Source organism: Siphateles boraxobius, unplaced genomic scaffold (genome assembly GCF_051911475.1).
Source record: "Siphateles boraxobius isolate OS27281-9 unplaced genomic scaffold, OSU_SipBor_1 25, whole genome shotgun sequence".
Classification (NCBI taxonomy): domain Eukaryota; kingdom Metazoa; phylum Chordata; class Actinopteri; order Cypriniformes; family Leuciscidae; genus Siphateles; species Siphateles boraxobius.
In genome coordinates, this window is record NW_027508866.1 from 22,679,723 (window position 1) to 22,698,953 (window position 19,231).

General features: G+C 36.5%; 1 protein-coding gene and 1 long non-coding RNA gene across 5 annotated transcripts in view; both read left to right on the forward strand.

Moving 5' to 3' along the window:
- LOC143750294 (uncharacterized) overlaps window positions 1-19,231 on the forward strand; it is a 411,790-nt gene that overhangs the window by 366,819 nt on the left and 25,740 nt on the right. The window lies entirely within an intron of this gene.
- skor2 (SKI family transcriptional corepressor 2) lies at window positions 4,642-18,744 on the forward strand. 4 transcript variants are annotated; one of them, XM_077242018.1, is made up of 10 exons: window positions 4,642-4,920; window positions 5,951-6,018; window positions 9,912-11,712; window positions 12,293-12,356; window positions 13,352-13,432; window positions 14,951-15,016; window positions 15,597-15,695; window positions 15,906-15,973; window positions 17,918-17,986; window positions 18,191-18,744. In XM_077242018.1, exons 3-9 carry the CDS (start codon window positions 9,982-9,984, stop codon window positions 17,981-17,983), a joined length of 2,175 nt encoding a protein of 724 aa, XP_077098133.1. In that variant the 5' UTR covers window positions 4,642-4,920; window positions 5,951-6,018; window positions 9,912-9,981; the 3' UTR covers window positions 17,984-17,986; window positions 18,191-18,744. The 4 variants fall into 4 exon arrangements, with proteins under 4 accessions (XP_077098133.1, XP_077098135.1, XP_077098132.1 ...); XM_077242020.1 differs by having other exon boundaries at window positions 4,693-4,920; window positions 14,954-15,016; XM_077242017.1 differs by lacking the exons at window positions 4,642-4,920; window positions 5,951-6,018 and adding an exon at window positions 8,623-8,939.

Below are 19,231 nucleotides of genomic sequence, written 5' to 3' on the forward strand. Positions count from 1 at the left end.
ATTAAGACATTGTCTGTTGTTTTTGATATTCACACAAACAAGTTGCTGTCATGTAAGGAGATGAATTGTTTTTCACATTTTCTTGTCATTAAGGAGATTACATGTGTATCAGAAATATATCTCTAAATAACACACCTAAATCTAAATCTGTGTTTAATGATGATGTAAAAACTGTGTTTACATCTGCACATCGCACATTACCTGCCTGTTATTTGATTTTTCATAGACTCACTACCAAATATTAATGATATTACAGTTTGGCACAGCAAATGTCAGAACAGAATTGAACAGTGTTTAAGCACATGAAATATACTGTAAATAAATGTAAAAGTATATACACTACTGTTTTAAAGTGTGGTTTCAGTAAGATTTCTTTTGGAAGAAATTAATATTTTTAAGGATGCATTAAATTGATCAGAAGTGACAGTAAAGACAATCATAATGTTACAATAGATTTCAATAGATTTTCAACCTTCTATTCATCAGAGAATCCAGAAAAAACTGTCTCATGGTTTTCACAAAAAAATTACGCAGCACAACTGTTTTCAACATTGATAATAATCATAAATGTTACTTGAGCAACAAATCATCATATTAGTATGATTGAAAGATCATCTTACACTGAAGACTGGAGTAATGATGCCTGTCTGTCATCTATCCATCATCTGTCCATCCATCCATCCATCATTTGTCCATCCATTATCCGTCATTTGTCCATCCATCCATCCATCCATCCATCCATCATCCATCCATCCATCATCTGCCCATCCATACATCCATCCATCCATCATTTGTCCATCCATCCATCCATCCATTATCCATCCATCCATCCATCCATCCATCCATCATCTGCCCATCCATTCATCCATCCATCCATCATCTGTCCATCCATCCATCCATCTATCATCTCCCCATCCATCCATCCATCCATCATCCATCATCTGTCCATCCATCCATCCATCCATCCATCCATCCATCCATCATCCATCCATCCATCCATCATCCATCCATCCATCCATCCATCCATCCATCCATCCATCATCTGCCCATCCATCCATCCTTCATCCATCATCCATAATCTGTCCATCCATCCATCCATCATCCATCCACCCATCATCCACCCATCATCCATCCATCCATCCATCCATCCATCCATCCATCATCCATCTATCCATCATCTGTCTGTCCATCCATCCATCCATCTATCCATCATCTGTCTGTCTGTCTATCATCCATCCATTATCCATCTATCCATCATCTGTCCATCCATCCATCTATTCATCATCTATCTGTCTGTCATCCATCCATCATCCATCCATCCATTCATCCATCTATCCATCATCTGTCTGTCTGTCATCCATCCATCATTCATCCATCCATTCATCCATCCATCTATCCATCATCTGTCTGTCTGTCATCCATCCATCATCCATCATCTGTTCATCCATCCATCCATTCATCCATCCATCTATTCATCATCTGTCTGTCTGTCATCCAACCATCATCCATCCATCCATCCATCTATCCATCATCTTTCTGTCTGTCATCCATCCATTATCCATCATCTGTTCATCCATCCATCCATCCATCCATCCAACATCTGTCTGTCTGTCATCCATCCATCCATCCATCCATCCGTCTGTCTGTCCTTTATTATGTAGGTCAGTATTACTGCTTGTATCAAAACAATTAGTTAGAAGCATTAACATGATTGTGAATGTTTTTATCTTTACCTTTTTTACTTTCCCGTGTTATCAGACAATGACATTCCTAATAAGGTGTGTGTAACCAGTGAAGGGGCAGTTACAACATATTCCTGTTGTGAAAAATAACCTGTTTTCCCTCTTCACACGATTTGATTTGTTATTCTAACAATGAGCTGTAAACAATCTAATCTGTGTGGTCCTATATTTGCCACTATATGTTTCCCTGGATTAAAACCGGATTAGGGGATTACACAATTAATGCGGCCAGAGACAGCAAAGGCATTCTGACGTAAGCCATTTTTTTTTACAAATAATATCACAGAATAATTGCAGTTCAAACACTACCATTGAAATGTTTGGTGTCAGTAGGATTTTTTTTATTTATTTTTCAAGTGTAATTCTCTTCTGCTCACCAAGACTGCATTGATATTTTTTTATATAAAAAAATAGAGCCAAAACAGCAATATTGTGGAGTATTATTACAATTTAAAATAACTGATTTCAACGTGTCATTTTTTCCTGTGATCAGAGCTGAATTTTCAGCATCATTACTCCAGTCTTCAGTGTCACATGATCCTTCAGAAATCATTCCAATATGATGATTTGAGACTCAATAAACATTTATTGTCAATGTTTAGAACATAAGACTCACTTGTGTTAATTTTGAAAATATGGTAAGCCTGAAAATATGAAAACTGACATCCAGAGAAACTATTTACTATGTCAACATCTTAATTGCTGAAAGGACCAATCAATTGCTGGACCTGCCATCCGTCAGCCTCACGTTTGCTCAGATTACTCAACTAACACCAAACTTTGGCCCAAACAATTGTGATTAAGCAACAGATTAAACCTCCTCATAAATAATGAAGAGCTGTGTTTTCAACACGCTTCCTGTTCACTTCCTCTAATAGCCACATTAAAAGCTCTTTACAAGTCAGTGGTGAGAGGAAGAGAAAAACGAGCACTTAACGAGTTGGAGAGAGAGAGAGAGAGTGATGCCAGTTGATCAATGAGTCAGTGAGGTCCTTAAAGGAAGCCTGTCCTGCACTGATGTAAAGAGCTAATGATGAAGGCAATAAAAGCCCTGGCTCTCAACCGACATCCTAATTAAGGAAGTGGAGGTTAGAGGGTTTTGCTTAACTGATTCATCCATGCCATCTTTATGACCTTTGCACCGTCTCTCGCTGGCCGGACAGCGTTCGGGACATATGATGATAATGACCATAGTTGACATTCTTTACTTAGTTGCTCTTAATTTAAAGATATAATGCTAGTGTTGGAATTCAATAACGTAAGTATATGGTTTAAACATAAAAACACAGAGGGCTGTAAGTACCCCTGCCAGTTTAACCAATTAGAAATTACAATTGAAGTTGTAGAAGAAGGATTTACAGGGGGGAGAGAGTGATTTTGAGTCATTTTTAATATAAATGCAAAGTAAGGGAATGGTAATTATCTCTACCTTAAACCAACTTTCATTGGAATCTATATATATATATATACACACACACACACACACACACACACATTTTTTCTTTACTTCAATAAAAATATGTTAATTCTGTGTTGCCACATTAAGAATATGTTTAAGTTTAGTGACTTTTTTTGTACTTTGAACTATTTGCATAGCTCAGAAATGGTGAAAATGTGTCACATTTAAAAAAAGAGTACAGCTATAAACCATGTAATTGTATAGATAGTTTAACGCTATAGAGTCATTATACCTGATCTATAGCATTATTATTGAATGTCTATAATGTAATTCCACTTATAATCCATGTTGTTGATTTCAGGCATATATACTACATAAATATGTTACACTTTATTGTCAGTATTACAGTGTAATTACTGAGCAATAATAATTAACTACATGCCACTGAAAAACCAATACTTTCATGATTTATCACAATTTTTTTGTCAAATCAACTTAGATAATTTATGTGGTTCAGTTAACCAATTTTGAGTTTCTGATGATTCAACCAGGTTACTTTTTTTATTTAAGTTAAACCAACAATGATTTTTTAGGGTTAGGGTGAGGGTTTGGTTTAGGGTTTAATTGCATGATGTAATTGTGTATCATTTATAGTTATTACTACAGTAACTACATGTAATGTGTAACAATGTCACTGTAAAATAAAGTGTTACCAATCAATGTTTTTTCTTTTAAACATAAAACATATTTGGCACGTGGTAGTATAGCTAGCATCTAAATTACAGATTTTATTCCAGTCAAAAATATTCCAATAAAAAATATATACAATAAAAATAAAAATATAGGCTACAATTAAAATATAACATGAATTTTTAACATGAATGATTATGACTGCACCAACAACAGTCAATTTCAAGGGTCATATTAGGAAGAAATCTATAAACGTATACAGTAACAACTACACAGTCTAACTTTAACAGTGTGATTACTTGTTAAAATAAGGTAAGTTATATACAGAAAATCAAGAGTTTCACTGTGGGTGCTGTGAAGAATTGTGTTGAATTGAAATTTTTGTGGGATACAGGAGATCAGATTCACCAGATAGTGTAAATTACAGTCATTGGATTATTTTACCCTAATCTGACACTAATTAATAACCCAGTAAAGGAAGTTTACTGGCAGCTGAGCTGTTTATACTTTCAACAACTTTCATTATATACTGTATATGATACTAACACACACAAATTCCATAATTTCCGAGAGTGTGCAAAAATTATTAACGTCTTTGTTTTCGGTTTTCTATAAAATATTCTTCATGGTAAAAGAACAGATGTTTTTTGAAGAAAAGCTTTCTCAAAGATCTCATTGTCAATGTGGAATGGCATACAATTTCAGATGATCCATATCAGAAAGATTCAGTCGACACGCTTTCCTTTTAAAACTTTCAGACATGAAATGCCATTATCCACGTTCTGATCCCGGGAAGAGCCCCACCTCTTCGAGATTCTTTGGGATGTGAAGTTCAATGAGCGCATTTCTCGCGCTCGTCTCCAGAGCTGCACGAGCGCAATGCACAGATGCCTGTATATTTGACTCAGAGTGATTCAATAGACCACATGAGCACAACACCATCAGTTCACTGTCAGCCATAGACCTGCATTTACAAAGGGTTTACTTGGAATATCTCACAAAAACGCAGGAAGCGCGCGACGCATCACCTCGATGAGCAGCCGCGCGCGCTGTCAGCAAGAGACGAGCGCGAGACACGTCGCTGTCGAGGTAAGCGTCAGCTGTTGGAAGTTTGCAAAATGTAAAATAATGTCGCGTTTGCCTTTAATTTCTTATTCCTTTGTTATCTAAAACGTACATCGTAGATTTCAGTTCTGGATAAGGCCTATGATAAGCTGATATTATTTTATTTGTAGGTTATATTATCCCGTCTGGACATTTATCTCTTTGGAAGCATTTGTAAATATCTGTCAATTATGATAAATGAATCTCTATAATAAGTAAAAATGCATTAAAACACAGGCAGGTTTGTCGAACTTTTTGTCCAACCAACATGTTTGCCTGAAAGTTCAAGGATGTGTAGCCTATTGTTTTAATAACACTGTCAAATGTTTTCATTTTTATATTTTGACATGCTAATTCCGTCCTAATTTTTGCCATTTCTGCTCGTTGTCAGTGTTTTAGATAAATATCCGTCATAGTAATTCAATATAAAATGGCATAAAAAGAAGTAACCAAATCTGTGCTACGATCACTGCAGGTTAAAACTTTCGAATCACATTGATTTTACTTAAATATTTAAGGCGGCAATTGATTTTATATTTGTATTTTACCAGTAGTAGACAACTATCTATTACCACATGTAATTATCTATCTACTATTATGCTACTACAATCATATCGTGCGTATATTTGTCGGATTATTTTTTTAAACGAAAAAATGTATTTTTAAAACAAAACTTCCCTTTTCTTCTCGAAAAGACTGATGACAGAATCGTTATTATCTGAATTATGCCCACATATTCTACATTCTCTCTTATTCAATGAATGGGAGGAGCTTAAGACAGAAAAAAAAACTTTTATAAAGTGCTTCATTTTTACTTCACGTGTCGCTGATTTCAAACAGAAATATTTCGTAATATATATTTTTCCTAAAGAAGGTCAGAAGTGTTACAAATTATTATTATAATTTCACGAGCAGGAATGAAACTATCATTCAAGCTCGCGTGAGGCATGAAGGACACTAAAAACGCTGCAATTTATGACTGTTCAACGCTCAAATATGTTTCTGACCGTTTCAGGGATTGACTGATGCTGAAGAGGCTGAAAGCTGCTAGAAAACACCAGATTCCCTTGAGCGTTGCATTAGGTAAATGTGCACCAACATACACTGCACAAAATATTCATTTAATTTTACATTTTAAATTTTGAGTAATGCTTAAATGAATCAAAACACACATGCACATCTCACACATCTCCAATAATTTGCTGCATAAGAATACATCTGACTGACATCATAAAAAAAATATATATATATATATATATATATATATATATATATATATATATATATATATATATATATATATATATATATATATATATATATATATATATTCCTTGCTTCATGATGCTTTTAACAATGTATATTTGATAAGCAATTCATTATTTCATAACTTATATAAAGATTCTTGTGTGGTACCACACTGTATCGATCCTATTTACCTGCATGGAGTCTGATTACCTTACAGTAATAATATATATGCAACCATTATAGGCTACTGGAAGTCAGCGTATATATTGAACTATATCCAGGTAACAATTTCATGCATTTCCTTGTCTGCAATCAAGACCAGATAATCAACATTATATGAATGCTTTCAATGATGAGATTGTATTTAAATGATATTGCTATATAAGTCTCCACAGATGAAGGAGGATCTAGTCTTGCAATTGTCTGATAGACCTCCAGTGTTAAATAAGGATTATGATGTAGGACGGTGTACGCAGGCCTATTTTTACTGTGGGATTTTCTGTTCATGACAATTATAGGTCAGAGAGTTGCATTAAAGCCATTAAAAGAGAAAGTAAGTCAAGACATTTCATTTGTTTAAAAAATACAACAGTTTGCCTGAGGTATATTTGGATTGGATGATGGATTTGGTGTGTAATGTCCTGTTCATGTAGCTATTAGGTTCCCTCTTTCTTTTTTTCTTCTGTATTGACCCCCACAGGTCACATAAGTAATTTTTTAAACGCATGATTAATTTCACAGTAGGGTTAACATACATATAGATGAAGTTCAATGCATCAAGCAGACATATGATTTACTAAGGCCTGTGTGTTTAACTGTTCAGCATGCTAGTTGTAATGATAATCATCAGCTGCGGTCTAATATAAACCTTTACAGTTTTTAACTCTTCTGTGTTTTAATTATAAAGCAGCCTTTTTTTCCCACTTATGGACCTATAGCAGACAAACATGCAACACACTAATCAGTAGCTGATATAAATTAATATATACATTAATTTTTTGGTTTAACTTAAAAAAAGCAATTTACCTGGTTGCCTTGAAGTTTTTTGAAACTTAAAATTTGAGTTAATACAATGAAGGAGATTGGTTTAATCAACAGAAACTCAAAATATGTTGTTATCTGAACCACATAAATTATCTAAGTTGATTTGATACAAGAAAAAATGTTTTGATAACAAATCATGAAAATATTTTTTACAGTGCAAAAAAACAACAATTTTCACAAGTATTAATTGAAACATTATAAGAGTTGATGTTTAGTGAAAATTAAAAGCTTAATGAGAGTTACACTTATACAATTTATTTTAAAGTATATCTATGTTTTCATATTCCTGATGAGAGGTCGTATGAGGTGCTCTTTGGCTATTGGGAGACAAAAGCCAGCGGGATGGGCTCTAAATGAGGTTTAGGGGGCTACAGATGGGACCCTCTTTTTCCTGTCAATTTGACTAGGCTTTTCAGAACACTTGACCTTTTGTACTAATTCTATTATCTTGGCTAAATGAAAACGTCACAATTAAGCCAACTTGCGCGCAATGTTATCAACATCCTGCCATGCTATAATGCCGACATTTAAAATAAAAACCCTGCAGATCTGAGGCTTTGAAGCGAAAAAATTTGAGCGAAAAGGGCAATTTTCATATATTGAAAAATCATATTTGGATCAATAGTGCACCTGGCTATTATAGAAATGTTATTGATGAGAAAGTTTGTCGGACAACGTGTCATCGGCATCAAGCGATTAGTTTTATTCTCAGTTGTGGTCGATTCAGTACGTACAGCCCATGTATTACCCTCATAATGATGAAAAAATGACATGCCGACATTTGTCGCCTTTCGCTTGATTTATGAATGCGCGGAAATTGCCTCAATGTTCCATGACAGTTTGGACAGTTTAAGTGTGTGACAATGCAGATGTTGATAGCGAAACAATAAAATATTAACAAAAGCTACTGACTGCTCTTAAACATGAATGATCACAAGACTGGGCCACTTTTACGGCTTTTATACAGTTTATACAAAAGCAATGTGGATGCAGAAAGCGCGGAAATCATATATAGTCATCATATTCGAAAAACCGACCGTCATATTAATTATACTAAATATGTAGGCCTATTGTATTTTTATTCATTTATTGGCATCATCCAGTATATTAACTTAGACCTACAATTATTCGTTAGCTTTAAAAACTATGGAAAATTCATGCGATTAATTTATAATTGTCCTATTTAAATGTACTAAATATATTTTGGTTAGGCTAATTTTTAGGCGTGTAACACAATATATTTATGAAACCGTTTCTGGTGTTGTCCATGCGATTATACCGATTAGCCTGCACATGGTTCACGGGTGTTTTTCCCCCCACTAATTCCGGTTTGAAGTAGACGCGCGCGCGCATCACCCCGGGCCCCTACGGCTCCTGTCTGAGATTCTCTTTAGTGTGTTTGAGTGGCAGTTAGTGAAACGTCATTGGCTCTTCAGAGGGGCAGAGCCACGCCAATCACTCACATCCAACTCCGGCAATAAGAGCCGGTGTGTGAGGCGCGCGCTTATTCGCTCATGCACTAGGCTACTGTTACTGCACACGATAAAGGAGCCTGTTATGATATTGCTTATTGATCGTGCTTGTATTTATAAAGTTTGCGGTCTTGTTGACCGTTTGCATTTCCGAAAATGAATTTCTAATTTCGTATGTGGAATAGGCTTCGAGATGATTTGTATTCTGTAGCGTTTGGACATCTCCGACAGCGCGCGGAGGTAAGAAAAATACAAACTTTTCTTCGTCTTCGAGTCCGTCTGAAAATGATCTGTTTTTGTTTATATTTAGGAATTTCTGACTATAAGTGATTTTTTGTTCTCGGCGTGAAAAGATGCACACAAACGTGTGGAGATATTTTGTAGCCTTGTGTTTGTATGTTTTTTAATGGCACATTGTTATTATTATTATTATTAGGCTATAATACTGGGCTATTATAGACTACATTTCCAAAACATAAAAAAGCGACGTTCTTTATTCTGTATGAAAAAGTCGGAATAGAACGTTGAATCCGTTAGAACATTCTACGGGGAAATCTGCCTAAACTCTCTGTAAATTCCGCTGTGTTGTTTTATTTTCGCATAGTATTACAGTAATATAATATATTTGGAAAATATTTTTAAAGTATTAGGCTACATAGTACGTATTACATTCACGCCTTATCCGGCTTCTTTTTAAAATTTTACCACAGAAACAGCAAAACAGTGTTCATGATTCAAGGAATAAAATTAATAATTGCACTGATTTAGCTAGCGCACTCATCTAGTTCTTATATAGCTATATATATATATATATATATATATATATATATATATATATATATATATATATATTGTATAATATTGTATTAAATGTCAATTGCTTTTATTTACTTTGCGATTGGTCAGCATCTTCGTAATTTTCTCTTCTTCTTTAAATGAGTTTTTATTTCAAGCGCATCATATTCTGATCTACAAACAATGTCAGACATGTGAAAAAAGCCTTACAGTAATTCTGCAAGTTGTTTAATTCCTAATTTGTTGTCTAGTAAAAATAAAATTCTGGTTTAATAACTGTGCCACATTTGTTTATATTATCAAATAAATATTCTTTATTGATATACTTTGTATAGCTTTTAATTAATGCATCTGAATCTTTTTTTTTCTCTAATTCTTTTTTCATTGCTAAATTAACCTTTTAAAATTTGTTTACAGACGAACATCTCCAGTCAGTGGTCTCCAAAGATTGCAAAAGAGTCTTCTGCCTGGACAGAACAATATTGTGATGGCCTCCCCACCAAGTTCATTTCAGCAGGAGCCCCTCACGCCTCCAAGATCCTCCCTAAAGCCCAACCAAGTGGGGTCGGTCATCCTCTACGGGGTGCCTATTGTCTCACTGGTCATTGACCATCAAGAGCGGTTATGCCTGGCTCAGATTTCCAACACCCTTCTAAAGAACTACAGCTACAACGAGATCCACAACCGTCGAGTGGCTCTGGGCATAACCTGCGTGCAGTGCACCCCGGTCCAGCTCGAGATCCTCCGGCGGGCCGGCGCCATGCCCATTTCCTCCCGCCGCTGTGGCATGATCACCAAACGCGAGGCAGAGCGACTTTGCAAGTCTTTCCTGGGTGAGAATTCTCCACCCAAGCTGCCAGACAACTTTGCGTTTGATGTGATGCATGAATGTGCTTGGGGCTGCCGGGGAAGTTTCATCCCAGCGCGCTACAACAGCTCCCGGGCCAAATGCATCAAGTGCTCCTATTGTAATATGTACTTCTCCCCAAACAAATTCATCTTCCACTCACACCGCACGCCCGAGGCCAAGTACACGCAGCCAGACGCCGCCAACTTCAACTCCTGGCGTCGCCACCTCAAACTGACAGACAAAACGCCGCAGGACGACCTGATGTTCGCCTGGGAGGATGTAAAAGCCATGTTCAACGGAGGGAGTCGCAAGAGGGCTCTTCCTTCCTCTCACTGCTCGTCCATGGGTTCGGTCAAGGCTGTGAACTCGGTTCTGCCCCATATGATCTCTCCGGAGTTATCCCAGAAGAGAGGCCGGTATGAGGACGAGGATGATTTGGACAGCAACAGCCTCTCGCCTCGAAAAGCCCCTCGCAGTTACCCGGTCATTCCAGTCCCGAGCAAAGGTTTCGGGATGTTGCAGAAGTTCCCAACTACGTCGCTATTCCCAAGTCCATACACCTTTCCTGCATTCGGTCTTTGCCCGCAGAAGAAGGACGACAGCGAGGCGACCAACGGGCAGAAGAACAGCGGCCTCTCAGGGCTTCTTTGGCCCGGACGCAAGGACACTTTCTACCCGCCCTTCTGCATGTTCTGGCCCCCAAGGGCAACCGGGGGGATCCCGGTACCCACTTACCTGCAACCTCAACCCAACGCCCTTTCATCCCTCACAGAAAGCCCATCTCTCAGACAAGCCTTTTTGGATCTGTCTGAACAGGCCGATGCCAGTTCGGGATTGGACACAAACCCCCGGTCCGGGCTGTTCGAGAGCGACTCCCTGCCTGTGACCTCGGACCTGCGACCGGCCCCGGAGGGCTGGCTAAAGCTGCTGGACGCGCCCTCGCTTCAAGCCCGAAAGGCCAGCTACCACTCCGCCTTCCGCCCCGTGGTCAAAGACGCCGAAAGCATCGCCAAGCTCCACGGCAGCCTGGAGGACTTCGGGACGGATCGGCACCTTTCCCCCGGGACCAGCTGCAGCTACCAAAGCGACAGCGGGGAAAGCGATGAGGAGCAAGAAGTGGATGTGGAGACCAAACAGGACGAGGAACAGGAGGATTTCGGCAGCCGGTCAGCGCAGACGCCCCCCCTGCACATGCGCGGACTTCCCGACAACAACTCGGGCGATCCGGCCAAAGAACAAGCCTCCTTTCCAACCGTTCCCACCGAGACCTCAGAAGACAAACCCGACCTCCCTGTCAGCCCGCCCACCGTCCTCAAAGTCCCCAGCCCCGTTCACGGTCCGCTGGAAGAGAGCACCGCATACAGAAATGTAAATATTCCCTCCAGGCACTTTGACTAATTATTTAAATGCGAGCCATTGGCTGGCAGGGTCCGTATGCATAACAAGATTGATAGCCTGTGTTCCCTGCAGAAATGAAATATTCAGAGCTCTTTGATCCCTCCTAATAAGCCCAGTCGTGTTTTGTTTAATGGCGACATTATGTTTGCTCCCCTTTGTCACTTCTGCCTATTAGCCCTTTTAATCTTTAACCCTTTGACGCTACATTAACAGACAGAACGGGATGAGCGAGGGAAACTGAAACGGGAATTCTTTAGCAATTAGCCTCAGCGCGCACACACACAGGCACACACACACACACACACACATACACACACACACACGTGCACACACACACACGTGTGTTGATTTATCTGAAGAAACTCAGTAGCACCACACAGCCAAACAAACATCAGAATCATATATAAGACATAACAGCGTTGTCATTCTCAAGGCTAATCAATTGTGTGCTTTTGGCTGACTGAAATATTTGGTTGCTCTATGTTTCAACCTTTGGCCTGGTGTTATGAATCAGTTCTAATCAGACATCGGTGGTGTTTTATGGTTACAGGCGCACAAGAGCAGAGACGATGGGCTGCCGGCCTATGCAACCAAAAACAAAACAATCATCTCAGGTGAGAAATGAATGGAAAGTGAAAAAAATTTGATTTTCCATTGAATTATTTTATTTTATTATTATTATCATCTTTTTTTTTAATTTACACTGTTTACAACCATGGCAATACACACACACACACACACACACACACACACACACACACACACACACACACACACACACACACACACACACACACACATATTTGTGTTTTCATTATTTTAGGGGGACTTCTATAAACACAAAATATTTTTTTATATTGTAAAAACTGTATATTCTATACTCTTACCCTACACTGTAAAAAAAATACATTTAAAATTTAAGTACAATCAATTTAGATGTTTTAAGTAATTTCAACTTAAATTACATTAAAATGACTTTAAAAAATTAGTTGAATCTCATTGAACTTAAAAAAAGTTGAAAATAAAGCAATGTAGAAACATTTTGTCATAACTTATTGATTATATATTTTTATATTTCTATATATTATATATATTTTTTACAGTCAGAAAAACGTTCCACATTTTTACATATTCAAAAACATCACTAAGTATGATTTACAAGCTGTTTTCCTCATGGGGACCAAACAATGTCCCCACAAGGACAAGGATTTAGGATATTGCCATCTTTGTCCTCATAATTTAAAGGGTTTACCAGGACCACACACACGCACACACACACACACACACACACACACACACACACACACACACACACACACACACACACACACACACACACACACACACACACACACACACACACACACACACACACACACACACACACACACACACACACATTATTATAGTCTTAGACATCATTTCTCATGTGAAATTGAATGCACTTAAAAAACATAATTTGACAAATATAATTAAATAAAAATAATCAGTACAAATTTATTATAATTAACAAAAAATAATTACATTTTTCACCTTTATGCCTTAAACTTTGATTTATTTGTGTTCATGCATTCACCTCATAATGTCTTATTTTTTTATTTTCCTTCAGACGACAACAAAGAGCAAAGCAGTTTTTTCGTCCCAGAGACAGAAACCTTGTCCGTACCCGAACTCTGGCGAGATAATCCAAGTAAGAACAACACTTTATCTCAACGCTTTATCTCCGCTTTACATCTGCCACTTACAGCAAGAGGGTTCGCAAAATAATACGCGCAGCACGGCTGTCCCATCCCTGCGAGTATATTAGGATTAATCTAAATATAAAAAAGATACAGGACAGAATATACTCTTAAAATGGAGCAGCTCTCTCCACAATGTCATTGGGAAAATGTGTTCTGTAGGGAGCCATAACAGTTCAGGAAGACAATCAGCTCAGCGGTAGGAAGGTGACAATCACCATTTCAACAATATCAAATGGAAATAATTGCCTTTTGCTTGGCAAAATCTTCCATTAGAAAGATCATAGCTTATTGCCTTTTATCTGTCAGAAAGACATTAAAAGTGTTTTATGACATCTATGCCAACATTTATATTATCTAGCCGATAATGATCTCCTCATATACCGTATAATATGTTTGAAAAAAATTACATGAAACAAATTAAATGAAACCACCTTTGCCTGATTGCTAAACGTCTCCGAGGGGCTGCTGGGAAACGTGATTAGAACTTCTGATTTTGCAAAGAGTCTAAACGGCAGTGTCTTAAAGATAGTTCTGTTTCTTGGGAGGGAAGGGGAAAAAATAATCTAATTTTCCATTTATATAATGCAAACTACCTTGGCTTTGACTATTCACGGTTAATTGACTGTCAAACGAGGTTGTTATCCTCAGGCACTGTCTGCAAATTTGCTTGTCAAATGAGACAGAGAGAGGAGGAGAGCGAGAACAAGACCGCTTTCCAAATGAGGAACGCCTTGTTCGGCTTAAGGAGGCAAGACGGGAAATGAGAAGAGAGAGAGAGAGAGAGAGAGAGAGAGAGAGAGAGAGAGAGAGAGAGAGAGAGAGAGAGAGAGAGAGAGAGAGAGAGAGAGAGAGAGAGAGAGAGAGAGAGAGAGAGTGGAATGAGGGGAAGATTATGCCGACGTGTTGGATCACTTCATTTGAGCCATTTGCGATATAGACACAAAAACACAGTCGGCGGACATGCCTTGCAAACGTACCGACTCCTAAGGTTTCCAATCAAAACTGTTTAGAATAAATTTCTGATTCAAAAGCGCAGTAACATTAATGAAATCAGCTCTTTTCACCTATTTCGGGATATTGGCACATTGCAAGGGCGTTTCTAATGACTTCATTTAGCTGCACTTATCAGATATTTTCTTGAATGGCCTATATTTTACTCAGTGGAGTCAGAAATGTATTCTTTTCATAGTATATTATTATGTCTTTACAGTAAATATGCTCTCACAGATGTTTCATACCATATTCATGACATAGGAATACCATTTCCTCCCCCCAGGAAAACAGCATTATATTAAGTCAGATATGATTGTTTGAAATATCCTGTTATCAGACTGACATCTACTGGCTGCTGGTGGGACTACATGATGTGTGTCAGTCCTTTATAACAACTTACATGAAAAAATGCTTGCAATATAGGTCATAAATCTGTACAGTTTTTTAAAAGTCCTCTGTTTTTTTCTGCTCAGCAGACCAAAGTCAAGACACAAACTCTCCCGTATCGCTCAAGAAGGACGTCGAGAACATGGAAAAAGGTGAGATCACAAAGACTTTAGAATGTATAAGATTTTTGTTTTTAAAGAAGTGAATACTTTTATTGAGGAAAGATGCATTAAATTGATAAAAAGTGACAGTAAAGACTTCTATAATGCTACAAAAAAATATATTTTAAATAAATGCTGTCATTTGATTCATGAAAAAATTCTGGAAAAAATATACCGTTCATGGTTTCCACAAAAATATGCATGCAGCGCAACTGTTTTTAACATTGATAATAATAATAATAATAATAATAATATGTTTCTTGAGCATCAAATCATCATATTAGAGTGATTTCTGAAGGATCATGTGATGTAATGATGTAATGATCAAAAATTCAGCTTTGATCACAGACAAATTACATTGTATTACATATATTCACATAGAAAACAGTATTTTAAACCGAAACAGAAAACTGTTACACTGTATTTCTGAGCAAGTAAATGCAGCCTTGGTGAGACTTCTGTCAAAAATCGAGTGTAATCAAAATTTGAAATACATATATTTGGCTGTAAATGTAACAGTGGATAAGTTGGGCGCAGCTGATCATGATTCATTGTGTGCTCTGTCCTTCAGAGGAGCTCCAGAAAGTTCTCCTTGAACAGATAGATTTACGGAGGAGACTGGAGCAGGAGTTTCACGCTCTGAAAGGCAGCTCTCCCTTCCCGGTTTTCCGTAAGTGTACTCACTTCATCATCATGATTTAGCTGGTGAAAATCAGAAAACCAGCTTTCTCTGATCGTTTGATCTGAAAATAAGCCCAAAATCGATAACATTCATTTTTTATAGCACTTTTAAGTCATTACTTTAAATAGGTTTAAATGTGAAAATAGGTGACCATAATATGCCTTTGAATTTAATTGTCCATATTTGGCTATTCTATAGATAACTTTCAGGACCAAATGAAGCGAGAACTGGCTTACAGGGAAGAAATGGTGCAACAGTTACAGATGGTAAGGAGTTTTCTGCTAACATAATCCACATCTGATTCATTGACTTTTGAATCGTACGAATATCCCATAAGCAACCCTGCTATAAGTAAAGAAGAAATGTAAGATAAGCAGCAGACAGCCGGCAGGATCTAATGTCTCATAATCTGTGTTTGAATATTGTGTGATCTGTCACTTCAACATCATCTGTCATATATGAGAGATCACAACATGACACATTCAAAGCTGAACTTAGGGAATGCAGGAAACTTTAATGACATTTAGTAGATCTCTGCTTCCTTTTGCTGTTGTATCACCACATACACTCTTCCATATGGGGGTTTTTACATTAAAGAACCATTTTGGGTTTCCCTGAAGAACCTTTCAGTGATCAGTTCCTAAAAGAACCATGTTTTTCTTAGTGTGAAGAACATTTTAATAATCTAAAATACCCATTTTCCATTAAAAGAAATAACCTTTTGTAGAGTAGAAAGGAGTAGAAATGCTTCTAATAACGATTGTATCAATGACACGGTGGCTACAAGTGACCGTTAAAAATGTATTTATCATTGAATCATTCATTCAAGAGATTCGTTTAAAAAAACGCTGATTCATCAAGTAATGAAACAAGTGACATATTTACTAGTGAGTCATTGAATCATTCATTCCAGCTATTTTTTAAATAATTCATTCTAATTAATTAAACATTTTTTAAATGGACTGCAGCAATTAACATTCTGTCAGAAACTCTAGTAAATTACATGTTATTTTGTTTAGTTGTGTCTGTTCAAAATCTTGGGAGAATCGTGATGTCGCTTTTAAACAACAACAACAACAACAACAACAAAAGTCGTGACTTTTAATTTATCCAAAATATTGCAGCTTTACTTTTATTCTATGGAAACGGCTACAAATGGGAGTTTACGGTACAGTTGTTTACAGTGTTCATAGGTCAGGATGGAAAAATGGCCCTTCTCATTCTTTGTTTGTCGTGTTTTCATCAGATATTTATTCCTGACCCTTCCGTAATTGAAATTTGAAACCCATGATCTTGCAGAACCTTTGAGATTGAAATTGAATGTGTGTGGCCCAATCAAAATATTCGTGTAGCACCCAATTTAAGTCTTTAAAGTCTACGAGTGGCCTTTTTGATGTGATTTGAGTGTTAACGAATTCTCACTCACAAAATTATGCTCTCAAATATGCTTTCCCTCCATAGCACCAGATTTAAAGAAAGAGAACATTTCACTTCCATTTCCTGAGCCAAAGCCTCATGGAGCGACTCATTGCTGCACTTTAATTCAGCTTTTTATCTTCAAGTGACACATTATAATGATCAAAAGTGACAGTAAAGACATTTGTAATATATCACAAAATATTTTTATTAGAACTTTTCATCCTTCTAAGAATGAACAAAAATATCACAGTATTATCATACAGTGGGATGTGTCACAACAATTTAAGCAGCAAAAACTGTTTTCAACATCGATAATACTGAGAACCATTATTAATAACTGAGCACCAATAATAATTATAATAAGAATGATTTCTGAAGGATCATGTGACACAGAGTAATGATGCTGAAGATTGGAGTAATGATGCTGAAAATTCAGCTTTGATCACAGGAATAAATTACAGTTTAGCATATATTCACATAGAAAACAGCTATTTTAAATTTCAGTAATATTTCACAATTTTACTGTTTTTACTGTATTTTCGATCAAATAAATGCAGCCTTGGTGTATTTACTAAATTATAAAAAATTTCATTAAAACATTTTATGAAGGAAACTTCTTTTTTCATGTGATCTACTTCTGTATATATATATATATATATATATATATATATATATATATATATATATATATATATATATATATACACACACACACAGTATGTATTCCCTGACCTGACAGCTGAGAGAAATGTTGTGCAAGTATTAACTGATTCCATAATGTTTATTTGTAGATTCCCTATGCAAACATCATTAGAAAAGAAAAGGTCGTGGGCGGGGCACATCATAACAAAAGCTAAATGGTAAGTATCAAAGTTATTAAATCATATAGTGATGGAATGAGAAATATAATGTGTGGCCTTTCTGTAAAATCAATTGCTGATTTCACTGCATGAAAATGACGAATAACACTGACTTTTTGAATACTTGTAATTTTTACATTTAAGCTTTCTTGATTATTTTGAGAAATCTTTATCATAATGACTATATCAACTGTTCCATTTTAGGTAAATCAATCTGAAACAAAATCAAGCTGCTCTCAACATCTTTTTACACTCTGAGGATAAATCAAATCATCCCAATCTCAAGCACAATGAAAGGAACTTCTTCACCGGATGTTGAACGGTGTCATTGATAAACTTGAGCGACGTCCATCTCTCCGATGAAACCAAACGCCATCAGCGAACGGATACACAGTCATGCATCTACCAATGATTTAGAGTTCATTTGACATACATCCTGTACAGTAACCCCACTTTGATTATTTATGAACTTAAGTTGATTTATTCCCAATGCACTGTACAGTTCTCTTAGCTCTAGGCTGTAAATGTACATATACGAAGGTTAATGTGAAGGGAACGGTTGCTCTGTACTGTGGCTGAAGTCTGAGAGCAATCTGAACATCTGCAAACCTTTCTCGTTTTGCCTGTTTAAATACAACATTGACATAAACACGAGTTTAAAAAATGTTATTGTTAACTGTTCATGCAAATGTATTTAAATATGTTCTTGTAGTTTCTCTACTATTTATGTGGATAATTAAAGTCTATATGATGAAAAAGACTGACCATTGTTTTTTAAATGTTTTTTTTTTTACATTAAGCACTTGTGGAAAAAACATAATTATTTTTTATCAGTAGCCTAGACACAAACACATTACAATACCATTTAATACAATTTAGAACTAAAGAAAGAATGTGTGTGTGTATATACATACATATATATATATAATACCCTTTGAATTGTACATTTTTGTATTTTTATCTGTGTGTTTTTTGCCTGGGAATCAAATAGGCCTACGTTGTTCTACCGAATACAAGATTTGTGAACTAGAGGCCTATTATTATTTAGTTATTAAATGTATTATCAAATATTATCATGTAGTGCAGTTCATATATTCGTTGTATTATATCCTGCATATTATAATAGTGTTTTATTATTATAAACGTATGCTATAATACATAAAATAATAGGTTGCTGTTAGAAAATAAGTTCAAAATAAAAATCTACTATGTATCGAAATACGTTTCAGCCATAGAAATACAGTG

Coding starts and splice junctions, on each gene's coding strand:
- skor2 (XM_077242018.1), top strand. CDS start 9,982: ATGGCCTCCCCACCAAGTTCATTTCAGCAGGAGCCCCTCACGCCTCCA. Junction 12,357..13,351: donor AAACAAAACAATCATCTCAG/GTGAGAAATGAA, acceptor ATTTTCCTTCAG/ACGACAACAAAGAGCAAAGC. Junction 15,017..15,596: donor CGTCGAGAACATGGAAAAAG/GTGAGATCACAA, acceptor TCTGTCCTTCAG/AGGAGCTCCAGAAAGTTCTC.